At 34.2% G+C, this 20,377-nt stretch overlaps 1 protein-coding gene across 1 annotated transcript; it reads right to left on the bottom strand.

Moving 5' to 3' along the window:
* Positions 1-1,073: 1,073 nt before the first annotated feature.
* On the bottom strand, positions 1,074-19,280 carry LOC139490363 (caspase-3-like). The gene is made up of 6 exons (XM_071277174.1): positions 19,271-19,280; positions 17,176-17,405; positions 5,929-6,098; positions 4,134-4,257; positions 2,804-3,018; positions 1,074-1,553 (listed from the first exon to the last, which is right to left on the bottom strand). The coding sequence occupies exons 2-6, from the start codon at positions 17,378-17,380 to the stop codon at positions 1,467-1,469; spliced, it is 801 nt and encodes a 266-aa protein (XP_071133275.1). The 5' UTR covers positions 17,381-17,405; positions 19,271-19,280; the 3' UTR covers positions 1,074-1,466.
* Positions 19,281-20,377: the final 1,097 nt, after the last annotated feature.

Raw genomic sequence — 20,377 nt, forward strand, 5'->3', positions numbered from 1 at the left:
ATAATAAACCAGAAACCAATAATTTTCTTTTTCGACGTACTGGAAGATTGATATACATGTTATTCTATACTTATATGGATTGATGTTTTACTATTGTCCGTTTTCATCAGATTGTGCTAGTTATCCGCCTTTCCGCAATGAATGTATTTGATTAACTGGAGACCATTTTTCTATCGACTATCTTTAAATCAACACAGATTTGTACAGATACACAAAAACAGTATATAAAAATACAATATATATACAATATATGTACATTGTCGGAAAACATAAAATTTATTTGTATTAGCTTTAGAAAGAGGACGAAAAGCGAGACTCCGTCGAGCTTTTTCTCTTATTTCGTAGCGAGTACAAATAAATTTTATATTTTCCGACAATGTACATATATTGTTTTTATCCTAAAATTTACACCCAACACTTAAAACTTTCGTTGTCAAATGTAAATCAGTGTCTTTAATTTTTCAATGAAATCGTCGACAATTTAACGCGGACCGCGGAGAGGACTCCAAAAATTAAATGGTTTGCAAAAAAGAAAAATCCATATTACCCCGTACGCAACATGGAAGCAGGATAACAGGAGCCTTAATTCGTACATGTACAAATAAAGTAAAAACTTATTTGTATACCTGTTATTTGTACAATAGATGGCTGATTGCAGGATAAAAGGTCAATATCAGAAAGATAATATGAGGCAGCCATTTCCAGTGAATGGGTACGAAATCTGTATGAATTATTTTTTTTGAAACTTAAATATTTGTTCAAAAAAAACAAACGGAAATACCGTAACGTTTCTTATTTTGGTTCTGTTGTTAGAGATTTTACTTGTGACGTTATTTAAGTTATGACGTCATGTTCAATGTTAACAAAGAAACGCAATGCATCAGGTAACGTTAATTCATATCAAAGACAAAGAATTATTAAAAATGAAATATTGGTATTGCATTCCTTGAGTTTATATATTTTACTAGACTACTCAAAGTTTCGCCACAACGAGACAGGAAGAAGGAAGTAAATTTCTGCGTTCTGTGCAAATGCAGGCATTAAAAAAAGGGACAAAAACATTTTGAACTTCGTCCCCATATAAACCTTTTTGTATGAGGCTGAGAAACTGGGAAAGAGCGAGGTTTTACCGAACCCTTCCCCAGTTTTGTGACGAATATACAACAGGTTTTTTTTTAATGACATTGACCTACTATTTTTTTTATACTGTAACTTAATCAAATCATTGATAGCTTTTTAAATCGTAACATAAATGTAATTTCATCCCTTATTGAACACCTGAATGTGGATAAAGTGTTCCATGATGAAATTGACATTGCACACCATAAAGCTGTGTTACTATATTTAGGAAATAAACATTTAACTAGTTGCAGTATAAACATGATGTATATCTGTATCAAAATCGGACATCCTTTTCAAAATTGTTCCCTACCGAATCACTGAAAATGATAAATTTAGACTGTTGATCAGGCACTTGAATGTGTTGCATTAATTTGTGCATTAGTATTTGACACATTTGAGTAAGTTCCATCGTTGTACATTACCATCACAACCTACAAATAACAAGATGATAAGTGAGTGTTTGACATTGTGTTGTTTCTTTAAATTCGCGCATTTTTAAGACGTGACCAAATTAAACGTTTATACAATAGATAGGTTCTATGTGTTTCTTTGTCTAATACGTTCTCCTATTTATTTGTATAGTAGTCCTGTATTTTTATGTTGTCATTTTAATGTTATATTTAACAATGCCATCAAAGTGCGAGGTTTGGCATGCTACAAAACCAGGTTCAACCCACCATTTTTTTCTTTAAAAATGTCCTGTACCAAGTCAGGAAAATGGCCATTGTTATATCATAGTTCGTTTCTGTGTGTGTAACATGTTTACGTTGTGTTTCCGTTGTGTCGTTTGTTTTCTCCTATATTTGAGTGTGAATTCACATTACTATAAGACGTGTCACGGTACTTTTCTATCCCAAATTCATGTATTTGGTTTTGATGTTATATTGGTTATTCTCATCGGATTTTGTCTAATGCTTAGTCCGTTGCTGTGTGTGTTACATTTTAATGTTGTGTCGTTGTTCTCCTCTAATATCTAATGCGTTTCCCTCAGTTTTAGTTTGTTACCCCGATTTTGTTTTTTGTCCATAGACTTATGAGTTTTTAACAGTGGTATACTACTGTTGCCTTTATTTATCATGGTCGGTGGAACAGAACAATGTAATCAGAGGGAAAATGTTTGTATAGGCAGTCACTAAAAAATGTGTGTTAGTTTGAAGAAGCAGAACTTTAGCAAGGTAACACGCCATCATGACAAAACCCGGTAGCAATGTCATATTTGACACATTATTTTTACTTTGTATATGAAATATAACCGTTTGCATCGATCTATGCATTAACACATTATAATATAAATTTCATAGCACAATCAGAATGATTTAGAAAATGCTGTAGAAGTCAGATTGCTGTTTTCGATAATAGAACATGATTGTACAACGAGTTAAGATATATGTTTGTCAAAACATGGAATCAGATTAGTTCCATGACATTTGTTTTTGCTAAGTGACGTAGAGATCCAATTAGTTCCATGGCTATTGGGTAGATTTTTGTTTCTTCATTTGTTTATGTGAAGTTAATGGCAGATTAATGACTTAAGTACTAAACTAAGTACAATTGCAAAATATCCTACATTTAGCAAATATTATGTAGTTGTATGTATCGGAACATATTTGAAAACATGCAAACAAAATTTTTAGACATTTACATTTTACTTAATTATGGAATCATTGATAATTTTACCCACCCGTTTCTTCAAATTGAAAACTAAGGATTTACTAAGCGATGATGTGTAGCAAGGCACTTGACATAATCTTGAAACAGCAAAGCACTTGGCAGTATAATTACTGACTTTCTGTAGTAGCTCTGTAAGCTTAGTTTCGGTTCCTTCTAATCTTAGAAGCTCACATAGTACCTCTATGTAAATGGAGCCCATTTTCTTATCCCTCCATGAAACATAATCTTCAATATCAAATGAAATGCAGGCTATTTATAAATAAACAAGTAAGGATGTACACCTCTGAAGAGCCAAAAATTTCTAGAATTAAACTTGTATTCTTAACCTGATTTTTGGGTTTATAAGACTATAATCAAATAATTGGCGAAAAAAAAAATCATATGGTGGTGCACTTCTTTTTATAGCTACGGACAATGAAAGTACTCAATTTTGAAGATTTTCCCATTTGTCATCAATTTTTACTTATTATCGTGATAAAAATCATAGTTTCACAGTTAAACTTTATCATACTTTCAATAAATATGAAGAGGACCAATCTGAATAAATTTAACTTGAAAAAAAGATAGAAAGATTGGTTTATAAAAGAAAGTTTTATCATATTTTGATGCTGTTTGTCCAAAATTTACCATGATGTCAATTTTCTAAATTTGTGATTTTCTCTCTTTTAAGAAACAATATGCACAATATTTCACATTCTTTGTTATAAATGTTTGAAAAAATACATACCTAAGAAATTGAAAAAGAAAAACGTTATATGGGATGTTCATGTTTCTAGTCAGTTATTGTACCCCTCACCCATTTCCCGAAATTGGGGTTAAAAGACTGATTTGATACACATTTTTTACAGAGCTAAGTTTGATAATAACATTTTTTATATTCATTAATATTTTCTGCTTGTTTCACATAATTTGGAAATAATTCCAGAACGAGATTTCAACGAGACTGAAACGTCAGAAGAATATGGTCTTGGTCTAACAAACATAGAAATGAAACAAGATATTGCTGCTTCTTAATTTATTATATTATAGTGTAAGAGTGTTGATCGTGATCGATTGAGGGTTACAGTATACTGCTGCAGCATTTCACTGTCACGCCACGGTCGGGTGAAAGGGAACCAAGAAATAAGTGAAACTGAATCCATGGAGCAGCACCGACCCAGAGATATATAGATACAAATACAGTTATTCAAAACGAATGATACAAAATTCTGTTTTATGTGAAGTGGTTCTTGAATACCTTTAAACCTAAGTACGTTTGATATGTTAGGTCATCACGAAACAATGTGTTTTTTTTTATTTGCTGGCAGTATTTTAATTTCCCCATAAAACTACATATTTACCCGGTGTCGTGGCATAAGCAATGAGAACATCTGATTCTGATGATAACATTTGCAGAGTTTCGCTTCCTCTTAGAGAGCCATCTTGGACTAAATTACCAAAGTCTATCGTGTTACCACGGCATGCCTTATAAAATATTAAAATAAAATAAAACTGATGTTCAAAAAAATTTCTCTCTGCTTGATTTATATTATTGGTGATCATAGTTCCCATTAATCTACATCTTTGTAAGATATAATTAATTAGAAAGAGACGTGATCTAGATCGCATGAAAATTGTAATATAATTGTGTAAATTGTTGCGAAGTTGTAATTATAATAATAATGATAGCATTTCATTTATATACCATCAAAATAAGTATAATTGATTGGTTGCAAAATGCATTACCATGTGTGCCACATTCTTTATAAGTGTGTATGTAGTTATAGAGAACCTGTATTGTTTGTTATATAATACTTTGTGGTTTTGTTCTTAAAAATCATGAAAATAACGCATTATTATTTCAAGTGTTTGAAACGCTTTTCTCGGTATGCTTCATAAGAAAAACTGAAATGGAGATGACTCTTTTATGTGTGACCGAAGACGTTTCAAGATTTTATTTCTCAAGGCACACGCATACTAAAACAAAAACGCTAAAGATTGTCGATGACGCGAGGAGTTGTTTTACCAAAAGGGGAATATGCAATTGCAAGAAGAAGTTAAAATCATAGTTCCTAGCTGTATGGAGGAAGAATGTAAATAGACAGAAGAATATGTGGTATGAGTCCCAATGAGACAACTCTCCACCCATGCCACAATTTGTAAAAGTAAACTATTATAGGTCAAAGTACGGAAAATCATAGCAATGCTGAATTAAAAAACCACTAACTGTTGAGATTTTTCGGAGACCCAGTGCTAGAAAATGAAAAGACATGAACATGACCTATATGTCAAGTAACTTCGAATTCTAAGCTACCAAAGAATAACACGTGCTAGAAAATGAAAAAAAAATCATCATAAATGGCTAGTAAAAAGTAAAATCAAATCGGAAAGTCCTTGATAACATGGCAAAATCAAATGACAAAACACATAAAAAATGAATGGACAACAACTGTCATATTCCTGATTTGGTACAGGCATTTTCAAAGGAAGAAAATGTCAGACTAAACCTAGTTTTATAGCGCTAAGTCTCACACTTTGTTCTGTACGACAGTCTCATCAAATTCCGTTATATTTACAATGATGCTTGAACAAAACAGACATAATAAATAAAATAGTAACGCCTTACTTACTTATGTTACTTAAACTGTAATAAAATAAACGGTATAAATGTAATTTTACTGCACCAGATGTGCATTTCGACAATTAACAGCTCTTTAGGGATGCCCGAATCAAACATATTCAACAGTTTAAAACCCAATACAAATGTTGAAGAGCTAAATCTGTAATAAAAATAATTACAAAAAGTAAAGCAAAATTTCGGACAAAGAATCACAAAAACAAGAGAGATACATTTCTTTATTTAAAATGATTTTGAAATTTTATAACAACAAATTTAATAAGAACAATACACACTGTGGATTTATAATTATTCGTTGGAAACCAATTTTCGTGGATTTCGTGTGTACAGGTGAAATATTCAACGAATGAAAAAATTTCTATAGTCTTGTATGCAGACTTAAGGCAAATAAAGGCAACAGTAGTAAACCGTTGTTCGAAAAACACGGACTTAAATATCCACGAACATGCAAGTTTTTCCTAATTCACGAAAATTGGTATCCACGAAAATCAATGAATCCTCAGTATATTCAAATGTACCTGAATGAAGCAAAGTTTTGGTTTCCCCAGCAGTGATTTGCAGTTCTTTATAGGATCAAATAATGTTGAAAGAGACACTTCTCCGTCAGTTGTATGGACATATCCTTCTCTACCATGACTTAGAATCACACAGACAAAGCAGTCATTGTCATAATGGTTTTTATCGGCAACTAATTTGTGATAAACAGATACAAAGCAGATATAATGAAAAGATAAAAACAAATGTTTAATAATAAATTACACTATAAAACAACATATGTAGTCAAACTTGATATAAACGGTAATAACTGTTTATTCCTAGAGTAAGATATTTAAGTTTGACAAGAAACCCTACCCGAAAATTTACGACAAAAGGGATGGTTTTTTGTTCTCTAATGTTATTTTTCTTTTCTTAACATGTTGTTCCTTTTAGCAATGTCTGTATAGCACAAATTGCTTAATATTGACGTGTCTGTTGTAACGTTTAGAATTACAATGGATGTAATGTATGTTTTAAGCCCTAGTCCCACAAGACCATGATCGCACTACGCTCACCGCGATCTAAAATAAATTCAGATCGTGGTGAGGTAGCGGTATGAACGGCATGAAAATGTAAATTTTGGTTGCTTTCTATTTCTGATTAATACGTAGATTTATCAGAAACAACGCAGTCATGCAACCAAAATTTACCTGAACTCTTGGGCGTAGTGGTAAATGTAGTGGTAGAGGCAGAGGGAGATTTAATAGTGACAAATTATGATCCAGTAGAGATATGTCGGAGCGACCAATCCAACTTGAATCACAACTTATTGTTGGTCTATCAAGATCAAGTGACGATGCTTTAGTGAACGATAGTATGGATGACAGAGATGTATCAAGCATGGTTGGGTCATTGCAGATAGAGGATAATTAAGAGACCCAAATTACATACAGACAAACAAATGCTGGAGAGCATTTATATATTACATATGACAATGATCATGATGATCGTAGTATGAACGTAGTCAGGTCATAAGAACAGCATGACGAGGACGGCATGGGCGAGCTAAAATCGCACTATGGTCTTTGTTGTAAATGTGCACTTGTGGTTCCCAAATAATGATTTAATATCAGTTTTATGTTTTGAGAGTGTTAAATGTGTTGATATTTATATATAGTTTCTGTGACTTTTTAATGCACAGAAAGCGTACGTTACATTTTTAGTTATTAACTATATTATCAGTGCCGAAATGGCGCAATTTCGTCATGCACGGTTCAAACGCAGCCATTTGATAAATATTCTAAGTACGGATCCAAAATTACACAAGAAGCATAAGCTTAAGTTAATCTATGCTTTAACTTAATAGTTTTACCTATTTTCTTACAAAGAAAGAATCATTTTGAGTCGAGGACTACCATGTTTTTGTCAGCGTTTGACGTTTCATTTCTGTTCCGGATTAGAATATTTACTTCCGGTAATTTAAAATAAATACTAGTGCAAAGGTCAAATTCCTCAGTCTTTGCTGTTTACATTTTGGCATATTGCAAAGATCCCGGGTGGTTCCTTTAGAGGTAAGAAGCAGCGCATTAGCTGTATGCCTCGCATGGTCTAAATTATTTAGTTTACATATATCGTTTGGCAATTCCTTGTCCTAGTTTCAAAAAACACATGCGAAATAATATTATTATTGAGATCAGCTCCGCCTATTTATGCAAATTTACATGACAAACTATTTATAAGACAAGTATCTTGAGAAAACGTACGGAATTACATGTTATATATTTTACAATAGTTTATTCTGTACATTGTTGAATTGTGCCGTAATAAATATACTATTTTACTACGAATTATTCATTCACGCTACCAAGAGAGAACAGACAACATATTTGACGTCCGTATTTATTTACCCTGTGTATTTACTAGTTTTATGAGATATTCGTATTTGCTGGCTTTATAACTATATCAAAACATAGCGAGAAGCAGAAATTACAACATTGGTGGCAGCGGTTTAGTACTCACGTCTTCAGAACTTTGGCACGTCTATTTATAGAAATATTAATTTGTATGGAACACACTAAGTGACACATATTGTGTATGGAGTGCATTTAGCTCTATATATTATACTGTGATAAGTGGCTTATTTTGGAAAATACAGAAGTGCATTTAGCTTCTGATTTTTTTTTAAAGCATATTAAGGAAGTGCATTTAGCTTCCTATAAAGAAAAAAGAAGAAATATTTTAAGGAGGTGCATTTAGCTTCCTATAAAAAAAAAAAAAAAAAAAAAAAAGAAATATTTTAAGGAGGTGCATGTAGCTTCCTATAAAGGAAAAAGAAGAAATATTTTAAGGAGGTGCATTTAGCTTCCTATAAAGAAAAAAGAAAAAATATTTTAAGGAGGTGCATTTAGCTTCCTAGCAATTATTTAAGAGAGAAATAGAGGTGCATTTAGCTTCTACTATCTTTAAATAAGGGAATAAGTATTTCCATTGCCATATTTTGGGAAATAACTAGGAGGGTACCATGGATCTTAGAAATAGAAAAATTCCAGCTCCTAATTTTGAAAAGGGGGGAAGGAATACAATTATTACACAGAAGGAAAATATAGAATCAGGTAATTTGATAGACCTAGGTACGGAAGACATTGGCAATATGTCAATCTCAAGTCCATCCAGTCCAATGGTAAGTCCTATACACACACCCCTACACCATAACAATACCAGTGTGTATCAGGAACATATTGAACCAAGTACTAGCTTGTCAGGCATTGATGTTGCGGCGATTCTAATGGACATTCAAAGACAATTGAAAAATCAAAATGATAATTTTTCTAAGATGAGCACGCACGTTTCCGAATTGAACACGCAAGTTAAGCTTAATCAGGAAAATATAGCGCAGTTGGTAAGAGGTAACCATGTGGCTGAAAATAACGCCAATATGCATGATTTCAGTCAAAATAGCTGTTTAGACTTTAACAGGACATCCATTGAACAACATAACCAGGTATTAACCGCCCCTCAGCTAACAGCTAATACAAGTACTAATAACCCTCAATATACACCAGTTAGCACAAATCCTATAAGAGTAAGTAGTCAGGTTCAGCAACTGCAAAGGGAAGAACCAAAACCTAGAAGCCCGTTCTTTAATGGTAAGGGAGATTTCAAGGCCTTCTGGACACAATTTAGGCTATTGAGTAGTAGATTCAAATGGTCCAGCGACAGACAAGTGGAGGAGCTTATTTTAAATAGTCTTAGAGATGACGCCTTGGTATTCGTAAATGAGCTTCCTGTCTCCTTTCACAGAGACATACAAAAAATACATGATGCCATGTCTCAGAGATTTGGGGATCACATTTTACCAGAGACGTATAGGACAAATTTGCAGTTTATCAAACAGGGTCAGAAAGAAAGCATACAAGAATATGCAACACGTGTGGAGAGACTAGTTGGTAAGGCATACCCTGAAGTGAATGATTTAAGTTTGCTCGATCGTTTCAAAACGGAACACTTCATTAAAGGTCTACCAGATCAATCAGTAGCATATGAGGTACTCATACAAAAGCCAGTATCATTGCAAGAGACAATTAATCAAGTTTCATGGCTTGAATGTTGCAGGAGGAATGTTGGGAAAAAATACGAAGTAAGACAGGTAAACGCAGGTGATGACGTGGCAGGTCAGGAAGTAACTGAAACCTTACAGGTGTGCAGGACACAAGATCAGTATGTTACTCATTCTGAGCTAACATCTAGATTAGATGAGTTGCGAAAAGAGCACAAGGTTGCAATAGAAGAGGTAAAACAAGGTCAACAGGAAATATTAAATGTCCTAAAATCTGAGAAAAAAGGAAACGATAATTTTAACAGAGATTCTGGGGGATATCATAATAAAAAATTTGGCAAAAATTCACCGAAGGAAAACTCTAATACTTGCTTTACCTGTAATCAAGAGGGGCACTGGAGAAGAGACTGTCCATTTAGAGCGAATAAGGATAGAAAGTGGAACAATAGAGATCAGCCACAATTGGCTATGCAAAATCAGACGAATTCATTAAACTACAGTGGGCTGGGTCTGTTGGCCAAGTCTCAGCCCAAGTAAGTGAGTGTGACAGGAGTTTAGATATTAAAGGAGATGACAGTGAAGAATATAAAGAAATTAAAAATTTAGAGACCCCAAGTACCCACACCTTGCCTAGTAATTATGGTAATATTAAGAAATCAGACACAATTGACATAGAGCATTTTGATGGCTCAGAAGAGAACACAGAGTTTGAGGTAATTATTGATAGAGTTAGTGCAGTTACGATAAAGGCTCCACTGTCTATAGGAGGACAGCCAGTTAAAGCTGTTATAGATACAGGGGCAGAGGTAACTGTAATCAATGAGACCTTACTGGATAGGTTTTCTGCAGAGACAAGACCTACACTCCAAAAGGCGAAAAGGAGTTTAGTCGTTGCCGAAGCAGGGAAGAAAATGAAAACTCAAGGAGTAGCTGTAGTTGATATAGTAATTGAAGACTTGTCATTTCCTTGGGAGGTTTATGTTGCTCCAATAAGAGATGATGTTTTATTAGGGTGTGATATAATAGACGAATTTGATATCACCATCAATACAAGACGAGGTATAGAGGTGGGGGGTACATGGGTTGATTGTGAAGTTATGCGCAGGTCTGATAATATCTCAAGAGTTTTTGTAAGTGAGTCCATTACAATTCCAGCGAACAGTGAGGTTATACTGGAGATTAAAAGTCATCAATCTGAATTGATTGACACTAGATATGCAAGTGTGGAGCCATGTTCTGAAAAGACCAGTAACATTTTAATTGCCCGGTGTCTGGTGGATCCATTTAAGGATAAAATTCCAGTAAGGGTAGCAAATTTAGAGAATTTTCCAGTAAAATTGATGAAGAATGTTCTTTTGGGGGAAATGCATCCTGTTATTGACTATGAGCAAGTGGTTGAGCTTGATAAGGATGCTGAGTTATGTAAAGATAGAAATTCCCGGTTGGTAAATAGAGTTTGTTCGTCTGACATATGCAATCTGAGAGATGAAAAAGGGGACTTTTCTTGCCCTAGAATACCTTTTCAATGGAGGAGTCCGGTTTCAAAAATTCAACAAGTCTATACAGGTGATGATATTAAGGGGGCTGATAGCCTGGAGAATAAGGCCAAAATTCCCAAGCTACCAGACCACCTTACTGAGCTTTATGAGAAGAGTTGTGTGAATGTTAAAGATGAGGTTTTTAAACAAAAATTAGCTGAAGTTCTTATAAAAAATCAACAAGCTTTTGCTAAAAACAAGCTTGAACTGGGGACATGCTCAATCGTGAAACACCGTATTAATACAGGAAATGCAATCCCAGTTCGACAACCGCTTAGGAGGACTCCAAAGGCTTTTGAGGGGGAGGAAGAGAAATACCTTAAGGACCAACTTGAAGCAGGCGTAATAACTCCTTCTAAGTCCAGTTGGGCGAGTCCAGTGGTGTTAGTCCGGAAGAAAGACAAAACAGTACGCTGGTGTATAGATTTTAGACGAGTCAATGATGTAAGTGTCAAAGATGCATACCCACTGCCCCGCATTGATATGTGTCTGGACTGTTTGGCGTCAGCGTCAATATTTTCTGTCATGGACCTTCAAAGTGGGTATTGGCAAGTTGAAATTGAGGAAGCTGACAGAGATAAAACTGCATTTACAACTAAATATGGATTATTTGAATATGTTAAAATGCCATTTGGGTTATGTAACGCCCCTAGTACTTTTCAGCGATGTGTAGAGTTAATATTTAGAGGTCTCCAATGGAAAAGTCTTCTTATTTATATTGACGATATTATCATCTACTCATCAGATATGGTAGATCATATAGAAAAGCTTGATGAAGTTTTGGGTAGACTGGCAAAAGCAGGGTTAAAATTAAAACCATCAAAGTGTGATCTCTTTAAAAAAGTAGTTTTATACCTGGGACATATAGTTTGCGACCAAGGAATAAAACCAAACCCAGCCGTGATAGAATCTGTAAAAAAATGGAAAGTTCCAAGGTCAGTTAAACAAGTCCAACAATTCTTAGGGCTCTGTAACTACTACAGACAATTTGTGTACAAATTTAGTGAGATAGCAGCCCCACTCAGCAAGCTCACCAGAAAAGAGGTAAAGTTTAAATGGGATTCAGAATGTCAGTCTTCTTTTGATACACTTAGGTCAGCATTGTGTACTGCGCCAATACTGGCTTACCCCCACGATACCAGTACTTATATACTGGATACTGATGCTTCTAATGTAGGTGTGGGAGCTGTCCTTTCCCAAATTCAGAATGGTGTAGAAAAGGTAATTGCCTACGGATCAAAGAAGCTAGATCCACACCAACAAAGATATTCCGTCACACGTAGGGAGCTTTTAGCTGTTATAACCTTTATAAACCAGTACAGACATTATCTTTTGGGGGCTAGATTTGTCCTAAGAACAGACCATGGCTCTTTGCAATGGTTGTTCAATTTCAAGGATCCACAAGGTCAAGTAGCTCGTTGGCTAGAAGTTTTATCCCAGTATAACTTTGAAATCCAACATAGGGCAGGTAAAAAACACCAGAACGCAGATGCTCTTTCTCGGAAAAACGTAGAAGATGACAGATGTAGCCATTTAAGGGAAGGTAAAACTGACGCAACTTGTCAAGAATGCATAGAAACAGAGCATGACTGGGATAACTTTAGGACAGAGGTAGACGATATAGGTAACCTTAGTAAAGGTGAGGTAATTACTCATGGGCTTTTGGACTCAATACGTACAGTAACAAGGAGTCAGACCAAAAATACTCCCTCCTCGAAGGTAAATGTGTCAAACTGGTTCACTGGGTACACCTCTAAAGAGATAGAAGCAATACAAAGAGAGGATACAGAGTTAGGTAGGCTCCATAAGTGGAAAGACACCGGTTCCTGCCCTACTCGGGATCAAGTTGTACAATATAGCCCAGCTATACGTAAATACTGGTTAAACTTCAATAACATAGAACTTGTAGAAGGGGTACTTTATCAAAAAAGAGTTCATTCTACAGGAACATCTAGTCTCCAAATTTTGGTACCTAAAGTCCTAAGACAAGAAGTTATAACCATGTGTCATGATCATATTTTTGGAGCTCACATGGGGGTGAGTAAAACTATTGAAAAGCTGAAATCCCAATTTCACTGGTACTGTATGGGAATTGATGTAAAGAGCCATATAAAACATTGCCCGGTATGCAATAGGTTTAAGAAAAGTAAAAAACCTAGGGCCTCCCTACAAAATTATATAGTGGGTCATCCAATGGACAGAATAGCTTTAGATGTGATCGGCCCATTACCAAAAACAAAAAGAAGTAATCAATATATTTTAGTAATCGGTGACCATTTCACACGCTGGATGGAGGCCTATCAACTTCCCAATCAACAAGCAGAACAGGTAGCAGAGAAACTAGTACATGAATTCATTGGTAGATTTGGTATTCCTTTAGAAATACACACGGATCAAGGTAGAAACTTTGAGTCTGACCTTTTCAAAGAAATATGCACTTTACTAGAGATTAAGAAAACTCGCTCCACACCTTATCGACCATCATCAAATGGACTTATAGAAAAGTTTAATCAGACCCTGGAAAAAATGTTGAGAAGTTTTATAAATAACAACCAGACGAATTGGGATCAATTTGTAGGATTATTATTAGCTGCTTATCGCAGCACTCCACATCCAGCAACAGGTTTCACTCCAAACTTTTTAATGTTCGGAAGGGAGGTAAATTTGCCAAATCATATCCTATTCCCCTTACCAAAACATGAATCTTTAAGTGTTGGTGAGTATGCTTACAAACTACATAGCAAGATGGAAGAAGTATTTAAAACAGCTAGAGAAAGTTTACAGCTGTCAGCAGAACGTCAGAAAAAAGACTACGATACTCGCCTGGTCGAAAACAAATTTACAGTGGGGTCTTTGGTATACAAAAGCAATACATTTTATAGAAAGTTAGATGCCCCATGGTCAGGTCCATATGTGGTGATGGAAATACTAAGCCCTGTTGTATACAAAATTAGGAACCAGAAGAAAACAGAAATTATTCATCATGATCGATTAAAACCATACTCTACACAACAACCTCCAAGTTGGGTACACAAAATTCAGAGCTCCATTAAGCCGAAAGTAATATAAGCTTATTCCTCTCAATAAATAAATATATAGATATATATATATATATATATATACAAAAGATATGTTCTATTACAGATAAAATCATGTTTGCCTGTAATGGGAATCTGTGTACTTTTAAAACTACATCAAAGAATATAATGAAATGGCATGTTATTAGACATCATATGCCACTAGAATCTGTTCCTTTCCACTGTACCCTCTGTTAGTATAGAGCCAAAAACTTCATGCAACTCAACAAGCATTTTGATCAACAAAAACATAAATTAATGAATTTACAGCAGAACCTAAGTCCAGAACAATGTATTGGAACCAGTAAACCCTATGAGTTGACTTTCACTCATGATAAAAGAGGAGATGTCCAAATATTGCAGGCAGAGTCGATACCAGAAGAAATCGTTGTACAAACTGAAGAATCAGTTTCTTTGTCAGATGTAGTTACCATTGAAGAGACAACCCACATTACAGAAGATATTTTACAAAAAGCGGTAAAATATGCAGAAATTCAGGAAGAGGAAGACTTTATTCCAGATTACGATGACTACTCAATAGATGATACTACAGTAATAAATAAACCAAAAGACAACTCCTGTCAGACAGATGAGGATCTTGTGCAGCGTGTAAGCCTATTGGAGGAACAGTTAAAAATGGAAAGGGAGAGTCATAAAATTGAAACTAACAAATTGGCAGATTTCATTGAAAGATTACAGACGAGACTTGAGAAAAAGGAAGAGGAAGTTAAAAACCTCAATTCAATGATTGTTACCATTGACGAATACGAAAATTTACCAAAATACGGTACACGAAGTTCCCATATCTAGATGGTTTTGAAGAGCTTTGGAACAATCCAGATGATGAAACAGTTCGTTTACAACAGCAGTTCAAAGATAATAACAATAATTCAACAAAAAGACCAGTAAACCAAAGTCCTAACCAAACTAAGAAGAGGCTAAAAAGTGTGGTTATACGGCCAAAGTCTAGTGTGGAAGTGTGGAAAGAATTTGCACACAAAGTTAATAAATCATATAAGAAGGACTTGTTACCCAGAAAGGGATATCGTTTTTAAATGACTTTAATATGTATAATTACTCATGACTACACATGTTACAAATATGTTCTAATCTTTCTTTGTATTTTTATGAGTACAAATTTTTATATATGATGAAAGGGAGAAGTGCACATAAACTGAAAATTTAAATGTTGTTTTTTTGTATATATTCAATGTAAGGAATTTTACACTCGTAAACAGGCGCATTAGTTTGTTTATTCATGCAATTCTTTAAACGGGCGCATTAGTTCGTTGTTATAAAATGAAATGAACTTTAATATTTCGGGGACGAAATGAATTCTAAGGGAGGGGCAGTGTTGTAAATGTGCACTTGTGGTTCCCAAATAATGATTTAATATCAGTTTTATGTTTTGAGAGTGTTAAATGTGTTGATATTTATATATAGTTTCTGTGACTTTTTAATGCACAGAAAGCGTACGTTACATTTTTAGTTATTAACTATATTATCAGTGCCGAAATGGCGCAATTTCGTCATGCACGGTTCAAACGCAGCCATTTGATAAATATTCTAAGTACGGATCCAAAATTACACAAGAAGCATAAGCTTAAGTTAATCTATGCTTTAACTTAATAGTTTTACCTATTTTCTTACAAAGAAAGAATCATTTTGAGTCGAGGACTACCATGTTTTTGTCAGCGTTTGACGTTTCATTTCTGTTCCGGATTAGAATATTTACTTCCGGTAATTTAAAATAAATACTAGTGCAAAGGTCAAATTCCTCAGTCTTTGCTGTTTACATTTTGGCATATTGCAAAGATCCCGGGTGGTTCCTTTAGAGGTAAGAAGCAGCGCATTAGCTGTATGCCTCGCGTGGTCTAAATTATTTAGTTTACATATATCGTTTGGCAATTCCTTGTCCTAGTTTCAAAAAACACATGCGAAATAATATTATTATTGAGATCAGCTCCGCCTATTTATGCAAATTTACATGACAAACTATTTATAAGACAAGTATCTTGAGAAAACGTACGGAATTACATGTTATATATTTTACAATAGTTTATTCTGTACATTGTTGAATTGTGCCGTAATAAATATACTATTTTACTACGAATTATTCATTCACGCTACCAAGAGAGAACAGACAACATATTTGACGTCCGTATTTATTTACCCTGTGTATTTACTAGTTTTATGAGATATTCGTATTTGCTGGCTTTATAACTATATCAAAACATAGCGAGAAGCAGAAATTACAACAGTCTTGAACAGCGTGGTATAAACGTTGTATAGTCGTAGTGGTAGCATGGTGCGGTCGCAGGGAGAACGTGATGGTTGTAATGAGTTCGTAGTACAGTCGCTGTGAGATCGTAGCGCAGTCTCCCCGGCTCTAGTCGTGCTTTCGCTACGATCTCGCTACGATGGTGCAGCAACCTTTGCGATCTTACCACGACCAAACTGCGCTCTCATTACGCTTCTACTGCGACCTGATTTTGCAACGACGGCACGACGATTGTTTTGAACATGGTTTTCGTTACAAAAATTATCCAAAGCCTTTACTTAATTCTTCCATAAATACGTATTGCTATTTCACACATATTTTACTGAATTTATGATATTTTATTTCAAATGATGTCTAATTCTTATTAATATCGAAGACTTTTCCAATGAAAAATGATATGAAAGCTTAGTTTGAAAATTTTTATAGAAATTCAAAATGACAACATTTTACCTTTAGCATGGTAATGACTATAATATGTCTATACAAACTGTTACTCTGATTTTGTCTCAAGAACATTAAAGTGGGCTAAAATCATATAGGATTGTAAGTATGTTTTATTTAATCACCTTGCACTTTCACATTTTGACTCAACAGTTTGTTCGAAATTCTGACCAGTTGAACAGTTTTGTTTTCTAAAGCAAATTGCATTTGGTCAGAATTTTGAATGTGTTGCAATAGGTCGATAGCAACACTAACAGTCAAGTCACTGTAAAAAAAAACTTTTCAGTTAGTACATAACATTTTTTAACTGTCAATGTAAAAACAATGCCTTCCTGGTTTCATTTTGTAATAGTTTATATCGTACTTTAAACTCTCTAATTAAACAATCAACGTACTTGAATGTATTTCTCTTATAATTTCCTTCTTGGTTAAATCTACCTTCTCGATAACTTCAAAACCGAGGAAAGAAAAACTTTCGGTCAATCTTTGAACATCTTGTTCGCTGCCAGCTCTAACCTCTTCAGTTCCAACATGTTTGATATTGAATATAACGCAATCCCCACGTCTTGCATGATTCATGTTGTAGAATTCTTCTTTCATTTGGTAAATATCTGGTATTGCTAGCCTTTAATCATAGTACATTTGTGGATTATACTTGAGTCAAAAGGTTAGTATGGCATAGACATAATTTTTCTTATTCATTCCATAAAGTTAGAACGTTTTGTATATCACTTCATCTAATATTTAAAAGAATTAGCGTGAATTTCATATTGTGGCATACATAGTTTAAAGAACTTCAATTAATTCAGTTATTCGTATCACGGATAATTGATTGTGTGGTACGCAATAACATTTATGTATACTTGACTAGTATGATATCGGATATGTTCACAGAGGATATCGGATATGTTCACAGAGGATATCGGATATGATCACAGAGGATATCGTATATGTTCTTTATGTCGAAACTACACCCCCTTCCCTTTTCACGAATGCCACCTTCAGAATTAGACTTGTTACCAAGTTTGTAATAACATGACGATTGCCAGACGTTGAGCAAAATCTACTTGCCCTTTCAGAGAACCTGGGATTATCCCCAGGTTTTGATGGGGGTCGTGTAGCTTAGTATTAAGTTATCTATGTTGTGTGTTATATACTATATTTTGTCTGCTTGTTTTTCTTTTTAACCATGGAGTTGTCAGGGTTTTTTTCGATCTATGAGTTTGACTGTCCCTGTGGTATTTTTCGCTCCTCTTTTTGAATAGGTTTTTATATCTTTCTGTTTCACTGTTCATATTTGAATGATGTATGTCTTTTTGTAAGGAGGTGATAAACTATATAGTTCTTATATTTGCATGTATTGCACCAATGTTCAAAATAAAGAATCTTTAGTCTAAAAAAAGTGTTTACTGTATGTTCCACTATTATGTTGTTGATTTTATTAACGTAATTGCAAATACATACTTTTGTGCATGTTATCCTTGTTTGCGTATTATTAACTTTTTCTTGTTAAACATGCTTTTTTCAGGTTGCAGATGGTTGATGCATTAAAAAAAAACGTGTGCCAACTTGACAAATATTTTCCCGTTTGAACTAAAAGGTCCTAAACAGAACAGGTTAAACCACTGAAGATCACTTTTGCTTGGATCAGCTACAACCATAGTGTTAGTTCTACATGCATTTCACAATATAAGGCCTTTGATTAATGCATTTTTGAACTCCTATGCAGTTATTTACTTTCTTAAGTTTCAGTTGACAGTATATACATGTAGATTTAAACTGTTACATGTAGTTCATTTTTGGTCAAACAGGTCTTCCACTGTTTCGGCTGATTCTTTATTTGACTTAAAGATTTCTTGATGACGGTCAATCAAGAAAAACGCATTGTACACATTTAATTGATAAAGTGCAGTTTTATTTTTTGCCACGAGTAACGCCACTGGGGTCACGGGTGTTTAGCAAGAATTTCTGAAACGTCTGTAATTTCTTATTTACTTGAGTTTGTGACATTTTGATTTATTTCGTTTGGATTGTCACGGCGGATGATGAATCTGTACACAGGAAAGAATGTATTAATCTGACGCTCTCGCTGCTTATACATTTCGTTATAAGAAATGCCGTCCAAAGTCAGGAATATGACAGTTTTTTTTATCCATTTGTGTGATATGTTTAAGTGTTCGACTTTGCTCTTTACTGAGGGAAACATTGTTTTGAATTTTCCTTGGAGTCCGACTTAAATGTTATTTTACTTATTATTTAAACTTATTAAGCTAATATTGCTTAATTTACCCGCTATTTGTTGTTGAGGCATGTGTAGTGTTTAATGGACTGTTTTCATGGTGAAGTGTTCCCGTTTGCCATAGTGTTTCTGTTTTCCCTTGGTGTACGGTATTTTTAAAGTTGTGTTGGTAACTTCCCTATTTGTCGAAAAATTTCATAAAATATCATCAATTCAAAATTGATTATTGGTATAACATTCAAAGTACATACCATGACTGTGTTCTTCCTGTACAAATGTAAGAAATTTCGTTTAAAGAATAAATATTGGGATTTATAACTTTTCTTTGTATTATTAAGATTGATTAAAGGTAAATTAAATCATTATAAAACCGGAAAAAAAACTTCCTAAATTAAAATAATGCACACTCATTTGAATATTGGGGAGTTTTCAAAAGACCCTTTTGTCGTACCGAAAAAACTTGCACTTGCTTGAAAAAAAATTATAGGGAAAAGCTTTAAGAAATAAAAAAAAAAATTTCTTATTATTATAAAAATGCACGCTTGCAAAACGATCATTTGAATATGAGCGAGTTTTCAAATTACCTTTCGTTGTACCGAGAAAAAACTTCAACTTTCTAATAATAATAAAATAACCTATCGGGAAAAAAACATTAGGATGGGTAACAAAACTATCGTTTTTCATGTGAAAATTGACCTATTCATCTATGATAACTGTGTCTATAAACTAGTGTTGTCAAACCGTACAATTTTGCCTAACCGGTTACTCGGATAATCGTTCGACCGATTAACCGGTTAAACGGTAGTTTAAGTTGGTGTTTGAAAGCCTTATCTATATTATCCTACACATACATTGTAGACATAAGATGTGGTATGAGCTTCAATGTGAAATGCTTCCATTTAAGTCATGAATTTACGCTTTTTGAATTGTAGTTTGTACGTTTGCATTATAAGGCTTGTCTGTGAGGATTCCTGGCGAAGTTTGACTTTTAATGATAAAATACACCGTATCACCCACCCATGGCGTTTGTGCCGAATTCAGATTGAAAATAAACTTCTTGATCTCGTTTAATTGAATATGTCTGAAACCGATTATTCTTTGCTTTTCTCTTGTTGTCTCAGATAATAATGTGGAGTGTTTCAATTTGAAATGATTAAGCATATCACTCGTACTTTCATGTATACATTGAGTACATTCACATTAGTTTGCATTTCACAATTTTTTATTTAACATTTCGTATGACCAAGTTTTGCACGACGGTGGTTGCACATTGAGATGTTGGTCTACACAATATAAGGCCAAAAACGAAATATAATGATGTAAATTGTAAAATTTGGTCGTATTTCTGATTTACAGTT

This window comes from Mytilus edulis, chromosome 9 (assembly GCF_963676685.1).
Source record: "Mytilus edulis chromosome 9, xbMytEdul2.2, whole genome shotgun sequence".
In the NCBI taxonomy this organism is placed as follows: Eukaryota; Metazoa; Mollusca; class Bivalvia; order Mytilida; family Mytilidae; genus Mytilus; species Mytilus edulis.